Genomic DNA, 22,471 nt, shown 5'->3' on the forward strand with positions numbered 1-22,471 from the left:
AATCTTGCTTAGCTCCACTTTTCTCAAGATGCCATTTATCAGTCGTCACAGGGGAAACTGTGTGTCCAAAATTCAGATGTTGGTCTTAACCCCCAGTATCTCAGAATGTGACCCCATTTGGAAATAGGGGCAGAGCAGATGCCATCAGTTAGGTTTAGATGAGGTCATACTCGAGTGCAGTGGGCCCCTAGTCCAGTATGCCTGGGTGCCTATAAAAGGGGGAAACTTGGACCCAGACAGACATGCACTAGGGAGAAGGACACGAGAAGATGAAGGCAGAGGTCGGGCTTATGCATCAGGATTGCCCACCAGCCACCAGATGCCAGGAGAGAGGCATGGAGCAGGTTCTTACAGCCCTGAGAAGGAACCAATCCCTGTCAACACCTAGATGTTGCACTCTAGCCTCCAGAACCAGAACCGTGTGGGAATACATGTCTGTTGTTTAAGCCACCTAGTTCCTGCTACTTTGTTACAGCAGCCCGAGCTGACTAATGCAAGTGTAAACTCCATGGATGCATTCACTCACTCATTCGGTCATATTCAAGACCCTTCCCAGCATGGTCCCTGCTGACTGCCATTCTCAACTCCAGTTCCCCTCACTCCAGTTCCCTGAAACTAAAATTTTTATGAAGATAAAATAAAATAATGTACTAAGATATCTAATAAATAGAAAGTGGGGCATAAACGGCATCCCCTTTCTGCATCCTGAGCCTCTCTTTCAGACTTCTAAGCTGACAATCTCTTAAAGAGACTGGAGCCTGGCTCCTACACAGGCTCCTTCTTCAGACTCCATGCAGAGGTCCAAGGCAGCCCCAACGAATGGGTGGGGGGCTCACAAGGGCATGCACTGTGGGGGCAAGAGTTTTGGGACATCTCTAGGCTTCTGTGGAAAAGAGGGAATGTTGCATGAGCAGGCCATATTGCTGAGCCTCAGCAGGAGATGGTGCTCAATCTGGGCTCTAATAAAAATTAGCTTTGTGACTTTGGGCAGATCTCTGAGCCTCTCTGGGACTTGGTTTCCCAGTTCATGCAAACCAGGTATCCTTAAGGATCCTCTTTCCTTTGTAATCTAGACAAGATCGATACAGCTATCTTTGTACAAATTGTAGAAAATCTGATCTCCTTCCCAAGATTTCTGTGTACCCCCCAAGGATGCTTTTGTTTTGTTCTTAGTTCTATTTAAGGATAATCTGGATGTGCCACCCATGGGGTCCCTCTGACACTGGGGCAGGAAGATGAGTTCACCTCCTACCCCAATCCCCACCAAGCTGACTGCTCACATGAAGCATGTATATAGCATATTTGATGCCCACCTCTGATTCTCCCATGAGAACCCAATTTTCTGGAAACCACTCTTCACCTACCTCAAACCAAATAAGTATGGATGTGAGGCCGTCTCTGGCTCTGAGGGTTAGCTTGTGATCCAGTCCTGGCCAATCAGAGCATCCCATTGCCATGGCCACAATGATTAAGACGGCCATATCATCAATCAAAGATGGCCATATCATTCTAGTCAATCCAAAGAGAATTAGCCCTGGGTCTTTTTGTTAAAAAAAAAAAAAAAAAAACCTACGAGGAACCAATACCTGAAATGAACTATTGGCCTAAAAATTAAAACTGCTGGTTAATTTAGCAGCAAAAAAAAAACAAAAACAAACAAACAAACAAAAAAAAACGTTTATTGGGAAATAGAGGATTACAATACAAAACAAGCAACCTACTGCAAAACCAGAGGCAAGTCCTCGGATCTAAGGAGAGGAACCCTCTTTTATAGAAGACGGTGGGAATTGGGAATGCCGTAATAAGCAAAAAAATCCATTGGAGTAAACTGGGAGTTTGAAGTAGAGTGGCTTCTCATTGGCTGACTTGTGGACTTGTGACAGTCTCTCATTGGCTGGGCTGTTGCCAGGGCTGGAAGAAAGCCTTACTCCCTCTGCTAGGAAAATAAAGTAGTATCCACCTGCGAGGTCCCTCTCTCCCGTTGGGTCTGGTCTGCATGAGAGCTCCCCCTGCTGGCCTCCCAACGCCATCCTAAAGGAGGTTTCCTTTTCTTAATTTTCACCGAACCAAAAAAAGAGAAGAAATACAAAGAGACACTAAGTATCAATAGTTATGTAAGGCCCTGGACCCAGCGGAGCCTGGTGTATTCAATTTCATAAGCAAATAAACTACTCCTGGCTTGTTTTTTCTTGATCCAATCTGATTTTTTATCTCCATCACTTGCTCCCAAAGACATCTGATAATAAACCTGACTGAAAACTTGAGAAGGTAGATGAATTTACGGCATAGCAATGCAAAGAATACAAATTCAATATCAGGTAGTCTTGTTCCTAGAAATTCTTTGTTTTGCTAACTAAGCGTCTGCCCACCTCTGCCACAGGGCTCACAGATTTCCATTCCAAATTCATGTTTATTCCCACCCTTCCCCCCTACAAACTGTTAAAGAAGTATTTCCTTAAACAAAGAGAATTCTCTCCCTGAGGGGAATTCCCGTACTAGCTACTGAGAAAATAAAATTTTCACTCCCCTGCCTATTCAATGAAGAGGCCGAACATGACTTCCTTTTGATTCCATGCAACTTAAAAACTCTGTAGTTCAAAATACAATAAAGCCATTAAAATTATGGCCTAGGAGAATGTTTTTCAAAATGTAAGTCATAACCCATTAGTGGGTCTTGAAATCAATTTACTGGGTCATAACCAGCATTTTTTAAAAATGAAAAAGAATAAAATAGGAAAATAACCAGAGTACATCATACATAATAGAGGTGAGTAGTGGTTCATGAAACTTTTATTTCAATTAGAAATTGAGAGGTGCTGTACACACACTGAACTAGATCATAGTTTCAAATGTATTTCTCATCGTGGTACAAAAGGTATGAAAGCTAATGGTGTAAATCAGTACTTGCTGACATGAAAGATATCAGTAAGTTAAAAAAAATTAGTATATGTAGTGTGATCTAATTTTGTCAAAGTAAACAACAGAAGAGACAAGATATGGATGTAGTTGTGGGTATATCTGGAAAATATACAGAATTATGCATATCAAAAGATTAAATTATTATCCCTAGATGGGGGGGGGCAGATTATGGTGTTTTTCATTTTCCTGTGTATACTTTTTAAATCGTGTTTTTAAAAAGACATGTTATGGGGAACCTGGGTGGCTCAGTCTGTAAACCTGTCTGACTTCGGCTCAGGTCATGATCCCAGAGTCCTGGGATTGAGCCCTGTATTGGGCTCCCTGCTCAGTGAGGAGCCTGCTTCTCCCTCTCTCTCTGACCTCCTCGTGTTCTCTCTCTCTCCCTTCCCTCTCTCTTTCTGTCAAATAAATAAATAAAATCTTTAAAACAATTAAAAAAACATGTTACTTCTATAGTAAATTTAAATTTAATTTGCTCCTACAGTAAATTTAAAATTTTAGAGCCTATTTTTATTTTGAAAGGTAAGTAGACTCTTAAAAACCTTCCAAGAAGACCATCTGGAAGAAAAATACACTCAAATATTAACGGTGCTTTTCTCTCCTTCTTCTTCTTCTTCTTCTTCTTCTTCTTCTTCTTCTTCTTCTTCTTCTTCTTCTTCTTCTTCTTCTATTTGGTTAACTCTTTGTTTTAAATGTCTCTGGCACCGACAGGTGTTATTGGAAAAATAAGAGGGAAAGGATTTGTCTTAATTTCAGGATTCTTTAGTGGGAGAAAGAAGTTTGCAGACAAAACTGGGAAAACCAGAACCTAGTAAAGGGGTAGGGCGGAGTGGGGGTGGGGGGAATATATGCAAATCCTTTGAATGGATTTTCCACATCAGTGAGCATCCTTTCTTCTTTTAGCTACTGTCTGATGAAGGTGTATATTCGAATGCCGCTATTATATATTCCAAATGTCATATTTCTCAGCACCTGTTTGAAAGAGCATATTTTATTGAGAAGGAACTGTCATTGAAGCTAAGGGAAAGAGAGACAGTTTCTACCCAAGTGCCAGAAGTCGGGGGGACTGCCAGACAAGAAACAGGTGTGTACTTATAAGGCTGTCCTTGACCAGAATGCAGCCAGCAGCAGAGGACAACCCCAAAGAGGGGAGGCAGAGAGAGTCTCTTCAAGGAAGGTATTGTCAGGAAATTGAAAAATTGGGCCACCCCGTCCAGACTGTCTAAACAATGATGCCTGAAAGAAAGTAAGAGCGGGAAAATTGCCTCCCAAATGGTTAGTTGAATTGTGAGTTCAAAATTATAAGTTATAAAAGGAAATTACAGGAGAAAAAAATGGGAGGGAGGGAGGGAGAGAGGGAGGGAGGAGAGGAAGGAGGAAGAGGGGTAAAGGGAACAATAGTGGTAGTCGAAATTCTTACCTGTCACTTTTCAGGAGAAGGGGCGGGGGCGGGGGTGGGGGTGGGGATGCAGCCCGGGGAAGAGATGCATTTGGGGTCAGAGAAACACAGATATGGACATTTCAGCCTTGTCTTGCTAACTGTCAGGCTAGCAGCCTCATCTGGGATGCTCAGCACTCTGGGCTCCCGGGAAGAAGCTGTTGTGCCCAAGCTCTGTGCCTGGAATGGGAAGCCATTGGTTCTTCCCTCTTCTTTTCAGAGGATAATATTTTTCTCTTCTGTGTGCAAAACGGGGAAAGGAAGTGAGAGTTACTTTTATTTGTGTTTTTAAAGTGATGCATGCACGTGGCTTAGGGAAATTTCAAAGAGTACAAAAGGCCATCCAGTGTAAAGGAAGTTATGCTTTATGCATACATATTCTGCTTGGCCCTGCCACCCCACCCTCAAGTGGAAGATTCACTTTCCACCTGTGTGACACCAACTGGCTCCTGTGCTCTCTGGCTGGTGGGTGGGTTGAGCCAATGGGAGCCACTGGCAGGAGATCTGAGGAAAGGATCAGGGGGTGTTTGGGGCATCCTCCCTGGGAATTTGCTTCAGACTGGCTGTGCCTCTCACCTACACATGGATCACCACTCCTCCCAAGGCCTCCTCTCCATTATCCCTGCCCTTCAAGGGCAGGTAATCATTCCCTCCCCTTGTCCCATACAGATGGCCACAGCTTCACAGATTCTAGCCTTCAGGGACGGCACATTGTCCTGTGTACCCCTACACCCCTACTCGTGTAGGTGACCATGTGGTAGATAATCCTGCCTCATATCCCCTTGACTCTATCATCTGTGTCCTGCTGGGCCCTAATCTCTCTCTCTCCATCTCTCTCGCTTTCTCTCTCCTAAAAGCTAGCATATGATACACTTTGTTTTCCTCTCTTTTGTTTTTGAAACCTAACATATCTTGAAGATTGTGCTGGATGCTTTCTATTTGCACAGCTTCTGCCTCAATGGGCTCCTTTGCCCTGTGGCATCAAATTGGGCCCTGACGTTGGGGGGCCAATTATAGATCGGAAGTGTCTGCAAGAGGAGAGTGAGCTTTGGGTGTTTATGCCTCTGCACCCTCCCTGCCAAGTTGCTGTGGTTGGCTGTTTCCCTCTTCAGAAGGCCACAGCTCCTCCACCAGCACAGCTCTCTTCTCTGAAAAAAATTATATAAATATTTTGAGGTTTTGAATAATGTCACTCTTCAGAGAGGGATAGTTTTGATTTCTAGCAGTTAGAAGAGGGAAGACCACCTTAATCTAGCCAGAGAGTTGGTTTAAAGCTGATTTTTGGCCTTTGTAAAGGAAAGTCCTTTTCCTGTTTTACTGTCATTCTTTTTTTTTTTAAGATTTATTTATTTATGATAGACATAGAGAGATTGAGGCAGAGACACAGGAGGAGGGAGAAGCAGGCTCCACGCAGGAGCCTGATGCGGGACTCGATCCCTGGTCTTCAGGACCTCGCTCTGAGTTGCAGGCGGCGCTAAACCGCTCCGCCACTGGGGCTGCTCTTTACTGTCAGTCTTATAGTATAGACCATCAGTGGATTCTAACTAGAAGAAGAAAGGAGGGAAAGAGGGAGGGAGGGTGGAGGGAAAAAGAGAGGGAGAACAGAAGGAGGGAAGGAAGGAAGGAAAGATGGAAGAGAGGAAGGAAGGAAGGAAGGAAGGAAGGAAGGAAGGAAGGAAGGAAGGAAGGAAGGAAGGAAGGAAGGAAGAAGAAGAAGAAGAAGAAGAAGAAGAAGAAGAAGAAGAAGAAGAAGAAGAAGAAGAAGAAGAAGAAGAAGAAGAAGAAAGGGAGGGAGGAAGGGAGGGAGGGAGGAAGGAAGGAAAGAAATTAGTTCAGTTTTCCAGGACAAAGAGCTAATTATGTCAGCCAGAATTTATTTTGTGCCTATTATGTGTTATGTTTCTTACCCAGCATATGTATTAACATATGTTTTTGTATCTAATATATGTAGACGATAGAAAAATATAGGCAGAGAGATCAATAATTATGTCATTTAACCCGCTAAAGGCCCTCTAAGTTCAGTGATTTGGTTTTTATTCTTCATCATAAGGCAATGGAAGCTTATATAAGTTAAGAAATTTGCCCAGGGTCACACAGCCAACATACAGGATTAAAAATCCAGACTGAAACTCAGTTCTATTTAGCTTAAATGAATGTTTCTATCTTATGTAAAACAGCAGCTTACAAACAGGATGTGTGGCAGGGGTTCCTACCCCTACCTGTGTGTTAGAATCATCTGGGAACTTTATTTTTATTTAATTGAAAATTCAGTGATGCTTACTATTTAATTTTAAGTCACCAACTCTGCAGAGCTGTGCTGAGCCTCCTTCTTATTATCCTAAGCCATTGGTGCAATCCTGCTATATCCAGGTCCTGCAAAGTCACATTTTGAGGGCATAAATAAATTGGGGTGAAGAGGGACGTGAAACCCAAGGAAAATTTGTGGTGTACTTGTTTCGTGGGGCCTGCTGGAACAAATCATCACAAAATGAGTGGATTAAAACAACAGAAACTTATTCTCTTGTGGTTCTGGAGCTGGAAGTCCAGAATCCAGGTATTGGCAAGGATGGGTTTCCTCCAAAGGCTCTAGGGCAAGACCCTGCCTCGTCTCTCTCCTGGCTTCTGGTTGTTCCTGGCAATCCATGGTGTTCCTTGGCATGTAGAGGCATCACCACAGTCTCTGCCTTCATTGTCACAGGGCGTTCGGCCTGCGTGTCTTCTGTCTCTACATTCAAATTTCTTCCCACTTATAAGGACACCAGTCATGGCATTAGGGCCCACATGGTACCTTGATTATACTTGCAAAGACTCTGATTCCAAATAAGGTTGCATTGACAGGTATCAAGGTTTAGAACCTAAAACATCTTTTGAGAGGGACACAATGCCATCCACACAGGTAGGAGGCACATACTGAACAGGAAATTGTGGGCTACTTGAAAATCCATGGGAATACCGGGCAGGGGACTGTTTTCCTACCTGGGATGGGGGTGGGATTCTGTGGATGTGAAATAAAATAAGGCTTCCCCTCAAAAGGCTAGAGAGTTGGCAGAGTTGGCAGATATGACTGCAGGTTGTTCTGCTGAGATACACACACACACACACACACACACCCTTTAAATAAAAGAGCATCAAGACCATGTGACAGAGTGCTGAAGTCAATCATTGAATTCACAATCATAAAACCTAGGTTTGTCTCAGACAATCCGCACCACTAAGAAAGTGCAAAATCCCAAGTACTTCAATTTCTGCTTTTGTAAAATGGGATTAATTATCCCATACCTCCAACCTGTCCCCAGCCCAGGATGCTGGGAGATGAAGCATGTCCAAAAGGAGAGCATTATTCATGGAGGTAGCTTGGGCCACATCCTAGAATCCAGTGTGGGAAATTCACTAAGAATATTCCTGGAAAAAAAAAAAAAGAATATTCCTGGAGACCACAACCACAACCCCGCAACCACACCTGGTATACCAAAGCAGAGGAGGAAAGAGGAGAGAGAGGATCATAAACATTGAATTTTTTTCTCCTCATTTACAAAGATCCACCCTTCTTAGAGTGCAGATGGGAAGATAAGGTAGGAATGGGTTCTGACCCCCCCAAGGGTCAATGTAGCCAGCAGAAAGTCTTCTTCAATCTAATGAAATACGGAAGTCCTCGGAGGTGGTGCAAATACCCATTAGGCAGTGGTATTTCGTTCTGGCAGCAATTCATGGATAGATTGCCAGCTACCAGGTGTCAAGGGAGCCCCGAGTTTTACTTTTGCCTTGGGCCCCATAATTTGTAAATCCAGTACTGGCATTTCAGTAAAAACACCCAGAAGGAGTTCTCTGGGTGCTAGCTGCAACACAGAAAAGTATATTAAAGATATTCAGAAAACGATGACTTCTCCAATAGGTTTTTAATGCCAAACATATGTACTCCTCGCCGAAATTCGAGTGTTTAGCAGATTCTGAGATTTCACTTCAACTACCCCAGCTGGCGTCCGACACATTCCACAATTTTTCTTCTGCTTGATACGTCTATTTTTAATCCCTTCAGATGCCTTTCTTTTTGGCAAATTGGGAGGAGAGAGTGCCTGTCGCCCCGCGTCTTTCAGTTCATATTTTGCATAAATCAACCAGGAATTAAGAATTAAACAATCACTTCATATCTTAGTTGTCAAATATTTCACTGTTGGGAGATGCATTTGCATATCTGGAAACATGTTGGCCTCTCGGTACATCAGGGATGTGGAGAATATAAAGAAACTCTTTGGGATACCCATAAGAACAACAGCAGGAAAGGGATTTGGAGCAAGGTCGTCAAAAAAGGTGGCAAGTCCACCTTCTAAGTAGCTAAGGAGGAGGGTCCAACCTACGTCAGGTTGCCCAGAAGCAGACCCAGAACAGGAGTTTGGATAGAAGTGGTTTCCTTGGGGCCCATCCAAGCAGTACCTTCAAGGGAGTGGGGAAGTAAAATGGAAAAAGAAGAAGCCAATGCTGGGTCATTCATCCATGAACAGGCAATTGCTATAGGCAAGTCAGTCCTGAATGAGACCTTTGGGGGAGTATAGGGCCCATGCCAGAGATGTCTTACCCAAGGGGGAGTAGGGGACATATTAACCATCACCTCCTGCTCGTCATTACTTTCCGGCTACCCCTGTGGGTGTTAACTTCTTGCACATCCAGGCTGCTCAGTTCAAAAGGAAGACAAGCTTATGGCTCTGTGGTTCCCAAACTATGCACCAAGGCACCCTAGGGTGCCACAGAAAATTCACAGGAATGAATAGGGATATTTTAAATATTTGAGGGAAACAAAGTGACATCTATCCAACACTGTGTGAGCTATTGGCCTATTGATTTATGTCCCCTCTCCTGTCTCCCCCTCACATTCATATATTAAAGTCTTAACCCCCAGTACCATAGAATGTGACCTTATTTTGTTGAATACCTCTCTTGCTGGGGAACTCATTCTTTCCCTATGGAATATACCACTTCTTAAACATAAAAGAGAAATAGCATGCTAAAGGCCTAGCTGGGTACCAGGCTCTATACATTCACTATTTTACTTAGTGCTTCCAACTGCCTCAGGTGGGCATAATCATCACTATTTACATATGTGGTGAAATTGGAACTGGGAGAGATAAAAATCCCTTGACCAGGAGCTCATTACCAATCAATGGCAGAGCCAAGATTTGAACACATGTCTTTTCAATTCCACACCTTTTCTACTTGCAATTGTTACATGGCTCTGACGGATGGGTATTAATCACAAAAGAAATAAGAGCTCGCATTTACTGAGCACTTCCTTTTTGCTAGGCATGGTGCTTCCCAGGGACTATCTGTTTGGTCTTCCTCAGAGTCCTATAAGATTATCACTGAGGCAGCTCAGTGGCCAAGTCAATCTGGTTCCAGAGCCTATGCCTTTTATTTCTTTATAAATATTTTATTTATTTTAGAGAGAGAGAATGTGTGCATGAGTGAGCAAGCAGGGGGAGGGGCAGAGGGAGAGAATCCAGACCAGACTCTGCACTGAGCACATGGAGCACATGGAGGATGGGGCTCGATCCTATGACCTGAGCTGAAATCAACTGACTGAGCCACCCAGGTACCTGGAGTATGCCTTTTAAATGGTACTCTGTTGTGTATTTCTTTATGTTGAGCCCAAACCCTCTTCCTATTCTTTGGATGCGTAACAGGGCTTGCTGAGTCCTTCTTTATCAAGCCTGCCCTTTAAAGCTGTATGAAGATAGCCCTGTGTCTTCCTGTTCAGAGCTGAACACTTTCCACGCCATCTCACTTTCTCATCCTATCTCCTACCGAACCCTATCTACTGAACACAGTCCAGTTTATCTGCAACTTTCTGGTTCCTTTGTGAAGCCCACAAAGGAAGCAGGAGGGTCAAAAGTCCCTGTGAAAGGGAAGGTGAGACTCAGTCTTCAGGCAATGGCGAGAAACTGATGACTTTCGAGCATCAGCATCTGGAGCTGTGTGGTGGGGCATTTTGTACTTGGTGGAGGGTCATCTTGCAGCAGGTGCCTTCTGAAGAGAAACTGAGGTCATCATATGGCCATGATGGCATCATAATCCTCAGCAGCTCCAGGTTTAGAGATAAAACATGAATCAGATTGATTCCATGTGAAATAATGCCAAGGATAACACATGCAAATCAGAACATGTGCAATAAATCTTCTGCAAGCTGAGGACCGGCCCCATAGGGTTACTGGAAGAATTACATAAATTAATGTATGGAAAGTGCTTAGTAGAGCACCTGGCACGGAGTGAATGATCAATAAATAAATATTAGTATTAATATCAGCTGTGAAATGAACACTGCATGTAAAAATGAGTAATTCTTTCTGAGGATGGGATGTCAGGAAATAATAATAGTTGCCACTAGGATTCCTCATGTGCTCAGCCTTTACATATATTATCTGTTTTAATCCCTGACAACCTGTGGAAAAGTTATTTTTCCTATTTTAAAGATAGGGAAGCCAAAGCTTAGCAAAATCAGGCACCTTATCCTGGGTCACGCAGCTAAGTGGTTAAGAACTTGGGTTTTAGATTCAAATAGGTCTGGCTTTTTTTTTTTTTTTTTTTAAGATTTATTTATATATTTTGGAAAGAGAGCCCGAGCACAGAGGGGTGGGGCAGAGGCAGAGGGAGAGAGAATCTCAAGGAGACTCCCCACCCAGCAGTGAACACATAGCCATGGGGCTCCATGTGGGACTCGGTCCCACCACCCAGAGATTAGGACCTGGGCCAAAATCAAGAGTCAGATGCTCAACTGACTGAGCCACCCAGGTGCCCCAAACAGATCTGGTTTTGAATCCCAATTCAGGAGATTTCTGTGTGACCTGAAGCATATCATTCAATTTCTCTGTGCCTCGGTTTCCTAGTCTGTTAAATAGGGTAATAAGACACTTTCCTTGAAGATGTGTTGCAGGGAGTGAGTCAATATATGTAAAATGCCCAGAGCAGTGTCTAGCACATTCTAAATACTCGTTAGATGTATACATGTATATGTGTGTGTGTGTATATATATACACATACATATATATGGGGGCTTTGAAGTATGCATAAGAGTTTGTCGTGTGGAAAGAGAAGAAATATGCATCTCAAGTTAAAGTAATTGCACTACCAACCTAAGGCACAAGAAATCACTAGCAGGTTAGTAGCAGGACAGAGCAGAGTTTGGAAGGAAGGAGTTGCTTGTAGTTAGGTGGAGAGAAAAGGTCAAGGTCCTCAGGTGTAAGAGGAGAAACCGGAGTTTGGAGAGTGTGGCTCCCTGGTGATTGCCAGCTCCCAGCCACCATCCCCGCTGCTCCCGGGACTTCGCGACCCCGCCCCCACCAATCCCAGCCAATGAGGAAGCCCTCCACAGCGTCTCGTTGCCAAGCAACTGCGTTGGCTCCTGTCTGGCAGTTAGCCAGCTTTTTCTCCCTAGCAGTAGGAAAACTTGAGCCTCATGTCCGGGACACCTTAGGGTAGGGGTCTGGTGGCCCCTCGGTGGGCCTTCTTCAGATTTTGTCGGTGGCTTTTTATTTTTTTAGTTCATGTTTTATTTTTGTTTATATTAGAGAAAGATAACACCTTCCAAAGAGGGGGGAAGCTCCTGAAAGTTTGTAGCTTTCTAAAAAACGTGAGTAATTCCGGGCTTGCTTGATTCCACCCCTTCTGGACTTCCTTATCCTGTTTGTGGGAAACCCAGATGACTTGCTTTCTTTACTCCTGGGTCAGAGCCTCTTTGGAGTCTGTGTAATTGGCTTTGGGAATCAGGAAGAAATTGCTAGAGGCTTTTTCACCAGTGGCTGCTGAAGTAGAAGATTCTGGGGGAAAAACCCTCTTTGGGGGGGCCCAGGTTCTGCCTGAGAGATTTCCAAGATGACCAAGATACCACCCATCAAGAAGATGCACAGTATACCCAACGGAGCGGCCCCCTTTTATGCCTCAGAACATCTAACCCAGGTAGGCCTCCCCTATCTGCCGAAACCAATCATGTTTTCAAGACCAAGTGAAATAGAAATTAGCCTTCAGGCCAACAAGGGACAGGGGAAGAGAGGAGTCATGGTGTAATTAAATTGTCGAGACACATCCTTGTTGCTATCAATGGTTGGTTTCTCGTAAAGAATGAAAACGCCAGCCAGAACACTGAGCTGGGCCATCCTATTAGCCAGTAATTCCAAAATGATAGAATAAATCGGCAGTGACACTGTAGAACATCAGAAAAAAATTAAGATGAATTGTAGGTTTGCCATTGCAGAAATTATTTTCAGAGATCCACTGGGCTCGAGGTATGGGCACATCCTCTTTCTATGGAAAGACTGCAGAGTCAAACTTTTGGTTTTGAGGTCTGACTTTGTTACTCGCCAACTATTGATATAAGACAAGACGCTGTGCATCCCTGAGCCCTTATTACCTCATGTCTGCAAAGTGAGAACAAGGACATCAACTAGGCAGAAACAATGTTAGGACTAAGGAAGCTGTGGAAATTGGTTAACACCATGCTAACACTTGATAGTGTTATCATGTGATATAAAATTATATACTGTTTATGTGATATATGACATATGATATAAAGTTATATGTGATATAAAATATTGTTATTGATTTCTGAGATATAACATATTGTTATTGTTACTGACTTTTTTTGAGAAAAATCATTAATATGTATTTAATGACCACAGTCAAGAGTTCCTGTGTTCAAATGATCATAACTGGGTAGGCTAGTTCTGTCTGTTATTGTATCCGCACACCTGTATATCACCTCTGATTGGCCAAGGTAGGTGAAGAGTGGGAGAGAGGGTCACAGGTAACCCCGGCCCACTGTGGCATATCTTACAGCTCAGAGTTCTATCCCAGAAAGGAGGGCCTGGGGAGAAGTTGGTGCACAATGGAGAGCTTAAAACTCACCCATGCTTCTCTGGTAGTCCAAAGTGTTCCTAAGCTTCTACCTTCTAAGAATTAGCACATCTGTACTCACTCCTCATTGTTCAGCTCTCTTAGTGAGCTCACTCTGCAAGATGCAGTCTTCATGTATCTCCTTTCATCTCAAAATGCTGCACAGAAGTGAGTTCCATCTGGAGCAGTCCCCTCTGGGACCGAACTTCCTTAGCAGTAGGGGAAGAGAATGAGGAGCGAGGTGGGCTTTTTAGAAGCAGAGGGAGTGTGAGAGCATGCACAGTGGACCTAAACAGCCTGGGTTTGAATCCTGGATCTGCCCCTTAGCAGCCCTGTGATCTTGGGCAATTTACAGAATGTCTCTGCTGCAGTGTTACCATCTGTCAAAGGGGGATCTCATTGTGCCTTCTCTTGACACATAGCGAACACTCCCTAGAATTTAGTTACATGGTTATTTCCTCCATTTGGCAAACATTCATTGAACCCCTGTTACATGCTAAACATTTGCTCTTGTAAGAATGGGACTTGCCTTTAAAAATTTCATGATCTATAGTGTGTTTATTTGGGATGGGAAGTGAAGGATAAGAAATAGATCATTATAACGCAAAGTGAAAAGCATCATTGGGTATTGTGAGAACTCAGAGGAGGACAGCTAACTCAGGCTTGTCTGCATGTGTGTGTGTACCTGTGTGTCAGAACTGCGGAGGGAAAGAAACCATATACCCAGGTATACACAATAGAGTTTTCCATCTTGGGATAGAGAGTCGAAGAAGGTAGAGGAAGGTACAGAGGGTGACCACGTCTTACTTGGGAAGAGGTTTGGTGGAACTCAGGAAGGTCAAGAAAAGGAAAAGAGGTTTCCAGGGAACTTGGATAAACCAAGACTTCAGACACGAAAGCTTCATTGAAATCCCGCTGCCCCTGCCCCACTTTCTAGGAAATAATGAAGACTCTAGGGTGTCACTGGCTCACATCTGAATTATCATGCTTTTAGAAATTGCAACTTTTTAGAGTCGCTGTAAAGCATTGGTTAACCTAAACAAGGCTAACTAGAAAGTGACAAACCACAAGAAAATCCATACAGATTAGGATCACCTTCTGGTGTCAAACTGGTAACAATTACAGCACTGTTGTAGCAATGGTAATAGTTGGCATATCTTGAGTATTTACCACCTGCCAGATTTTGACCTAGAGCTTTCAGTGCCATCTACACTTCAGGATGAGCTGCTACCTCCTCACAAGATAGATGGAGGCCCAGGGAGAAGAGATCCCTTATCCAAGGGCACTGGCCAGCAGGGAATGGATTTGAACTTGGGTCTGTCTGTCTCCAGGGATCAAGCGCTCCTGCCCTCCCATGCTAAATCAGGCAGTGATAGATTAGCATGCACAACAGGGGGTTACAAAAAGAAGGTGTAAGTGCAGTCACTGGCCTCAGATAGCTAAAAGCTATTATTTGGAGGCAGGGTGTGCCACATAGAGAATAACAAATGCCAGGCAGCCAGGTAAGTGTCCACTGAAGAGTAACTGAGGGAGGAGCTGGATTCTCAGAGGAGGAAGTGAGGCCACACTACATGGCCTCACTTGGTAATACCAAGTGTATTGGGCTACATGGTAATACCACCGACTTATAGATCCACTGTGCTCTAGTGTAATGACACCCCCAAAAGGGTCCTGAATTTCTCCGAAGCTAGGCATTTTCCTTCTCACAGGATGGAAGGTGCTACATCGTAAGGAATGTTGCAATGGCACCCTGCCTTGCACAATGCCTTCATGTAGTTTTTAAAAACATGAATAATATATGCAAATCCTCTGCTTGAATGTCTTTTGTTGAGGAAACCTTGTAGCTCGCCCTAATATTGGGCTCCCTAATCTTTTAGGGAGTTCCTTTTCCCTTTGTTTCCCAAGGAAGCCAAAAGAGAAAGCTAATGGGATTAGCCATGGGGAAGGGAGGGGGAGCAGGGAGGGTGCAGATTACCAGGGACTGTACATTTTCTTCCTTGAAAGGGGCTAAAAAAAGAGACACACATAGCACACCACCCCCCTCCACGTTTTAGAATGGAAATGCAGGAATGGCATTTGGCAAAAACTATAAAGCTGTGGAATCCTTTAGACAGGCTCTGTCTCTTGGTGCCTGAAGTTTCCACTTTGCTGTCATTAAACACCCAGAGAGAAAAGACATGTCCCAAATTTGGGCAGATCCTGAGACAGCCAGGAATCACACTCAGCACTCTGCTCATATCCAGGCTTAGTGTTTTAAAGAGAAGATTCTGCAGCAAACCACATGAGTTCAAACCCCAACTTTGCTACTTACCAGGCTGTAGGGCCTTAAGCACATGAGTTACCTGAGCCTCAGTTTCCATGTCTGTGAAACGGGCATATCACATTTTATCTAATCTGTCTTCCATTTCAAGATGCATCATACTTTTTTTGTGCCACTGAGAAAAAAAAAATCTACTGATTAAACTATAACCTACTTTCAATGATAAGATGTGCCCCAGTTTCAGAGATGCTAAATGTGGAAAGGAAACGTGCATCTTAGAATAGATGAAACAGCTAAAAGTGCTCTCCTGTCATAGGGTGTTATGGGGATTAGATGAACTGATATGGGTAAAAAAGCTCTTAGAAAAGAGCCTGGCACAGAGTAAATACCATGCGCTGTTAGCCATTATGGCTTTGCTTAATCCTCTCTCAGATTGTTGTTATTAACTGCCTTTAGGACCTGGGTAGACTGAGGCTGGAAGAGCCCCAGGGTTTAGTTCTCCGCTAGGAAGGAAGAAGGGGCAAAATAAACAGAATCCCAGGTATAGAGAAGACCTTGGCCTGAGCATCCTGCTCCCCCGCCCCCTGTGATGAGAACAGAACTGCCTAGAGGAGGTCTCTGGAGTCCAGCCAGTGTTCACCGAGTCAGGCTGCCTTGAATCAGAAAAGGAGAAATAACGTATTTTAGAAAGAGACACCCCCCCAACAAGAGAAACCTGGACTCTTAGCATAAGACATTTCTAGCTGCAAACATAAAATGATTTTCCTCCTTATCCAGGTAGGAGAAATTGTGGCCTGAAGAGGTAAGTGGTGAGTTACCACCCGTCTTTGTTGGAAGTGGGCTAAGCACTGGGTGATTTCTCCGGCCTCTAATCACAGACACCACGCCCCCTGCCCTGAATCACTGATTATGCTGGGGTGGGGGTGGAGGGGGCCGGGAAAGAATAAAAGCTCTCCTGACCACTTGAGATTCAATTCTGAAGAATCCTGCCAGCTGCACCTTCATTTTTATACGACTCATGACTTAGGCCAGGGAAATAGCAGCCAGTCCTTTTCTTTCTCCAAGGGATTCTTCTGGCTCCATTGTTAACTGCAAGAGACAATTGCAGAATTCAAGTTGCTTTGTTTTGTTGTTTTTCTTTCTGCCCTGATGCTTTGGACTGGTAATGCCTGCCTTGGTGAATCTTGCTGTGTCTAATTGCAGGTCCATGTGACAGCGAGCTCCCCTTCATGATAAATTGTGGGGAAGGTGCATGTTCATTACCTCCCGACACAGGAAGAAGGATAGGCACTTTCTCTATGCTGGACAAAATGAAGCCAGCTCTTTGTCTGGGCTGCAAACAGGCAGCTGCTCCACATAGGGAGGTGGTCGGGTGGTAGAAGAAACACATCAGAGTGTAGTTGATGTGATCTAAGCTTAGTGAGGAGGTAGGAGCTCTGCTTTTGAGGTTATACAAAGGTGCCCTCAAATCCCCTCTCTGACAGTCTTTGGTAGAAGGTTCTGTGAAATGGGTCAAATTATAATAGGGTCCACTGCATCGATGTTTTGGAAGGATTAAATAAAATAACACATGTGAAATACTGAGCACAGTCTCAGGACACACTTAGCATTCCCACCTCCAGCCCATTAAGTGATGGCAGTAATTATTACTAGTGTTCCTTGTTCTCCGACAAGACAAGAGTGTCACTGCCCACCACTTTGAGAATGTGTGAGCCCCGATATGAAATCTGGAAGAGGCTGAGTGTTAACTGCAAAGTCCCACAGTGGGGCTCATCATTAGTGAGGCCAAGTCCCAGCTTAAGGGTAGAAAGGAAGAAGTGGGTCAAGACTAGATGGGCATGAAGGATGAGGTGCCTTGCAGGAGAAAGTTCATTCTGGTGGCAGAAATGCTTGATCCAGTTAAAAACCTTGTTGTAGAAAAGGGGGTGCCCCTAGCATAATTTGAGTTTCTTGGATTTAACTCTCTGCCCAGTCCCATCAACTCATGTTTGAATCCCATGGAGAACCAGGAGGAAGTGAGAAAAAAGGAAAACTCTCTGTATCAATTAGGATCATTTTTTGGCTATAAGTAAGAGAAACACTGAAAAGCAGTGATACAGACAAACATGAATTTATATTCCTCATATAAGAAATCTGGAGGTGAGTGCCTGCTGGTATCATTTCAGAAGCTCGCTGATATAGGAATGGGCAGGTCTTTTTCCCTTATGGTCATAGAATGGCCGCCCCAGCTCCAGGCACCCATATCCCAGCACCAAGAGAAAGTGGAGAGTGTGAGCTATGTCTGTCCCTTTTATGAGGCAAACAAAGGTTTTCCAGGAACTTTACCTATTTCCTCTTATGTTTCATTTTGCCAGAATAGTGTTGCCTGCGTTTTCTAACTACAAGACAGCCTGGGAAAGGGTGTATCTAGCATGAGTGTGGAAAACAAGGAAAAAGGAAAGATGAAAGTATGGGAGATAGGTACTGGATGGAGTAATCAGAAGTTAATGTGACTCACAAGTGATTTCTCCAAAACTCAGATACTGAGGGGTCCCAAGCAACCCAGTGACAGTGGGGCTCTGGGGCCAGGGAAAGGGTGTAGGCCCTCAGTGGAAGCATTCATTCCTTCAATGAATAGTTGTATGTGCCAACCATGACGCTAGGTGTTGGGGGTACAGAAGTGAAAAAAGACGTGTTTTTTTTTTCTCATGTGGTTACATGAGACACCTTTCTGGAAACTCTGAAAAAGTATATCCTTAGAGGGATAATAGGACAAGAGAGAGAGCGGAGACAGTAGAATGTGCGCCATCTTTATTCCTATGACCCCCATCTGGTTCCACCGTTTGGGGGCAGGGAGCTTGAAGAAACTTGGTTAGTTAGACAAGCCCTTGCACAACTGTGGAAGGAGCCCTCTCCCCAACCCCCTTTCAGCATCCTCCTACCCTCCAAATACCCAGCTGTAAGCTGTGAAATTCAGAAGCTGCAGAATCCATGTGGGGTTTGGTGGCGAGTAAGCACCCACACAAAAATATGAGAGAAGCCAATTAAACCATTCTTGGACTGAGTAAACCAACACATTTCTCTCAGAGCTCTTTCTGACAGCTAAATGCAAAATCATAATTGTTGGTAATGGGATTTTACCTTCTCTCATGAGATGGTGGCATTTTTCCCTTCTGAATTCCTGTGTTCAAACTCTGCTGAGAAAATTTCTTGTGAGGGCTCAATTTTGATCGAGTATATCTCTGCCTAAATTGGAATTTATGCAATCGGTAGTTTTATTTAATAACTCGAAAATTAGCCACGTCTGGCCACCAGTTTGCAAGCCTGGAAGTGCCTCGGGGTTTCTGGATTTCACAAAGTGAGAAGGGTATACGGCTGGGATGGTTCCTGGGATGGGTTCAGCGATGTCGGGGCTTCAGAGGGTCCATGGTGGGCTCTAGAATAGACAGAGAAATATGACAGAATGGACAGAGAAAAGACAGAGAATAATGTCCCATAGTAGTCTGGGACATGGGCAGGGTCACCTTCTGAGGTATATATTTAACACCCACCATGACAGATTTTGCGAGTGAGGGGGGGGCAGGCATCTTCTCTCAAGGCACCCACAATTCCATTGAATAACAAATTCAGAAATATCCATGAATCAAGACAGCAAATAAGAAGCACCAAAAAGAAAAGCAAAAAACATAGAAGTTTAGAGGTAGAAATAAGTTCTGTCACGGGAAGAAATACACAGTGAAGCCATCTGGTCTGAATCCTCAACGTTGGCTAGGTGGAGATTGAGGTGATACAAGACATTGAACCAAAGCTAAAACTTATTTTCTAATACAGGAGGGAGGGGAGGCAGAGGACTACCACGCTCCCCCAAGGAGCACGTTCTTTCCTGGAAAAATGACAAAATGCTGCCCCACAGAGCTCCAGTAGATAAACCATTCCATACTCTCCCGCTTCATACACAAAATTACCCAGGTTTCTATCCCAGGGGGTTGTTACATTAGAGAGGATTTTACTCCATGGGTTCTCAGAAAAGCTTTCAATAATCAGAAAGGTCCAATGTGTTATTTCTTTCAAGTCTTTGCATTTCAGCAGAGCAGGGTTTCTCGATCTTGGCACTGTTGACATGTTGGGCCAATGAGCTGTCCTGTGCTTTGGAGAATGTTGAGCAGCATCTCTGACCTCTGTCCATTAGACATCAGTTGTGACATCCTTCCCCAAGTTGTGACAATGAAACCCGTGTTCAGATCTTGCTGAATGTCCCCTAGGAGGCAAGATCATCCCTGGTAGAGAACCTGGCAGTGGAGAACTACCACAGTCCCAAATCCATTGCTCCAGTTGATGGTGAGGCATTCCCCTAACTTAAATACATGATGCTATCGTGTACCCAATTGTTCAAGCAGAAACCCAAACTTCCTCTTTGACCCTTCCCTCCCCATCAACACTTATGTCCAACCAGCTGCCCAGGGCAGGTGTTTTACACAACACTGCCTCCTTCCCCGAGGTCACTATCTGGTAGCACTGTCTGTAGCCTGGACTATTCTACTGGCCCCAACTGCCCTCATTACCTTCAATTTGACCTTCCAACCCATTCTCTTTCAGTGCAAGTAGGATATTGTCATTACCCTGAATAGAACAATTAAATGGCCCTCCGATGCCCTCAAAAATGAAGATGAATGTTTTTAATGAGGTTTAAAAGGCTCTGCAGGATCGGGTCCCTGCCAACTTCCCTGCCTCATCTGTCATTACTTGGCCCCTCCTCAGAAGCCAGCCTGGTTTTTGAGTATGTCGTGCTCTCCATCTTCTTCCTCCTTCTAAAATATCCCCTGCCCTTTTTCCTCTGATTTTCCATGACAAGATGTTTCCAGAGCTCTGGACAGTTTCCAGAGTTCTGGGCAGGGATGGCTGGCTTCCAATCCCAGCTCTCCCACTACCTAGTCAAATCATTTAACCTTTCTCGATTTCTTCATGTTCATCTGCAGAACCTAAGGAAATCTAAGTTCACAGTTTTGGGGTTCATTCCTTGCCATGTGACTCTAGGGAGCAAATAATGGCTGTCATTTACTGAGCATCTGTTGTGCATGAGGTGCTTTGTGTACACTATTAAAATAACCCCTCATGATATGGGCAGGTGTTATCATTACCTCTATTTGCAGAGAGAAGGAAAGTGAGGTATGGAGAGATTTTGTAACTTCCCGAGACACCCAGATAAGAAGGTGGTGGAGTTAGGATTTGAACCCAGGACTGATTAACTGGAGAGACCCAGTGCCCTTAAGATAAGCCTGTTTACTGCAGTAACAGTGGGCAGTAAGTAGACAAATATCTCTCCAAATGGGGCATCTGTTGGTTCGATTTTTAAAGCATATATTCAGAAGTATCTGGCAGGAAAAAGGAAAGTGCCAATTTTAGCTGTAGGCAATGCAAACAAGAATGTGACTGTGCCCGTGACCACAGACAAGGACATTTGCATTTTCTTGAGCTCTTGCTAAAATATGCTAGTGAGCTTTTCTGGAAGAGAAACACAGCTAAGGATGGAGTGGGGGGAACCCTGGATGTGGCTTAGACTCATCTTTCTAAATAATGCTCACTTCAATGAAGATTTATAAGCCATTTCTAATTAAAGCCACATTTCTAAGAAAGGCATATTTTGATCCTGGGTCAATATGCTGCCAAGACCTGCTAGATAAAATGGAATGGAAGACAGGGCCAGCTAATGAGGAATGAGGTTCTGGGGTGTATGTGTCTGAGATGTTGATAATCGTAAACAGCTTAATTAGGTTGAATAATTTGGGCAAATATCTAGTTAAATGGATTCAGTCTGAATCCAAGGTCTGACCCACTGAATTTTTTATTTTCTACCAAAAAAAATATTCTGCATCATAACTGCCTGTTTATTTGTTCCACCACACCATTTGGAGCTTTTTGAGGGAAAGGACCATGCCTTGCTCACAGTTCTATCTCCAGAGACTAGTGCAATGCCTGGCAATGGATAGAAGTTCAATATTCTTTTTTTTTTAAGATTTTATTTATTTATCCACTCATTCATTCCTTCATTCATTCATTCATGAGAGACAGAGAGAGAGAGAGGTAGAGACACAGGCAGAGGGAGAAGCAGGCTCCACACAGGGAGCCTGATGTGGGCCTGGATCCCAGGTCTCCAGGATCACGCCCTGGACTGAAGGTGGCGCTAAACCACTGAGCCACCGGGGCTGCCCAAAGTTCAATATTCTTTAGCATCTCTTCTAGGATCAAGGATAATTTCAGATACCAACTAAGGCAGCACATCCCTCAGATAACTGTAAATCCATCTGGACAAGGGCTATAAGTATTTTGTTCACAGGTCCTCCCCAGCATATGCTGGGTGCTCCACAAACATGGATACCATTCTAGTACTTGCTATGTGTGTGACCTTGGACAAGTTATGCTCTGATGCCTCAATTTTCTTGTCCCACATATGGAAAATTATAACAGTCCCTGTTTTATAGGGTTATTGGGAGCATCAATGAGATGATGTTCAGAAAAGCCCCTGGCTATGAGTATTCCCTTTACTATATAGTAAGTGCTTATTAAATGCTATCTTTTCATATTCCCACTTAGAGATCAAAGCCACGGGCTCCCAAATATCAAGCATTAAAACATTTAAATACTGACATTTCCAAAGACGATGACTCTCATGCTGATCATTTTTATGCATTCAGGGAAAGGCAGCCAAAAGAGTAACAGGACGAAAATGTTGCATTTCCGAGAGCTCTTGAAGAAAATGCCCAAAAGGCAATTAGTACATGACTTGCCTGTGTTGTTATTGCTTATTAGCTGATCCCATCTTCTACTAATCAAATTGCTTCTTTGATATTTTTAGACCTTTTAAAAGAGGCCTTTCAAAACTCAGGAAGCCAAGCTTGTTGACAGGTACCAAGGAATTTGAGCTACAAATCTGGCATCCTTGTAAGGATGGAAATGGAATGGAAAAATGGCAGGCCTGGGGAACATTCTCTGCAGGGTCC

At 43.9% G+C, this 22,471-nt stretch overlaps 1 protein-coding gene across 6 annotated transcripts in view; it reads left to right on the plus strand.

Annotated features, from left to right (window-relative positions):
• The first annotated feature begins 11,734 nt into the window (after positions 1-11,734).
• Positions 11,735-22,471, plus strand: part of CCDC60 (coiled-coil domain containing 60) — a 184,764-nt gene continuing 174,027 nt past the window's right edge. For all 6 annotated transcript variants that reach the window (XR_007406169.1, XR_004809380.2, XR_007406171.1 and 3 more), the window contains exon 1: positions 11,735-12,301. Coding sequence is in view for 2 of the 6 variants with exons in the window: in XM_035706330.2 (XP_035562223.1) it covers positions 12,218-12,301 (84 nt within the window). In the remaining 4 variants the exon portion in view is untranslated. The remainder of the gene's footprint in view (positions 12,302-22,471) is intronic.

This window comes from Canis lupus, chromosome 26 (assembly GCF_003254725.2).
Source record: "Canis lupus dingo isolate Sandy chromosome 26, ASM325472v2, whole genome shotgun sequence".
Classification (NCBI taxonomy): Eukaryota; Metazoa; Chordata; class Mammalia; order Carnivora; family Canidae; genus Canis; species Canis lupus.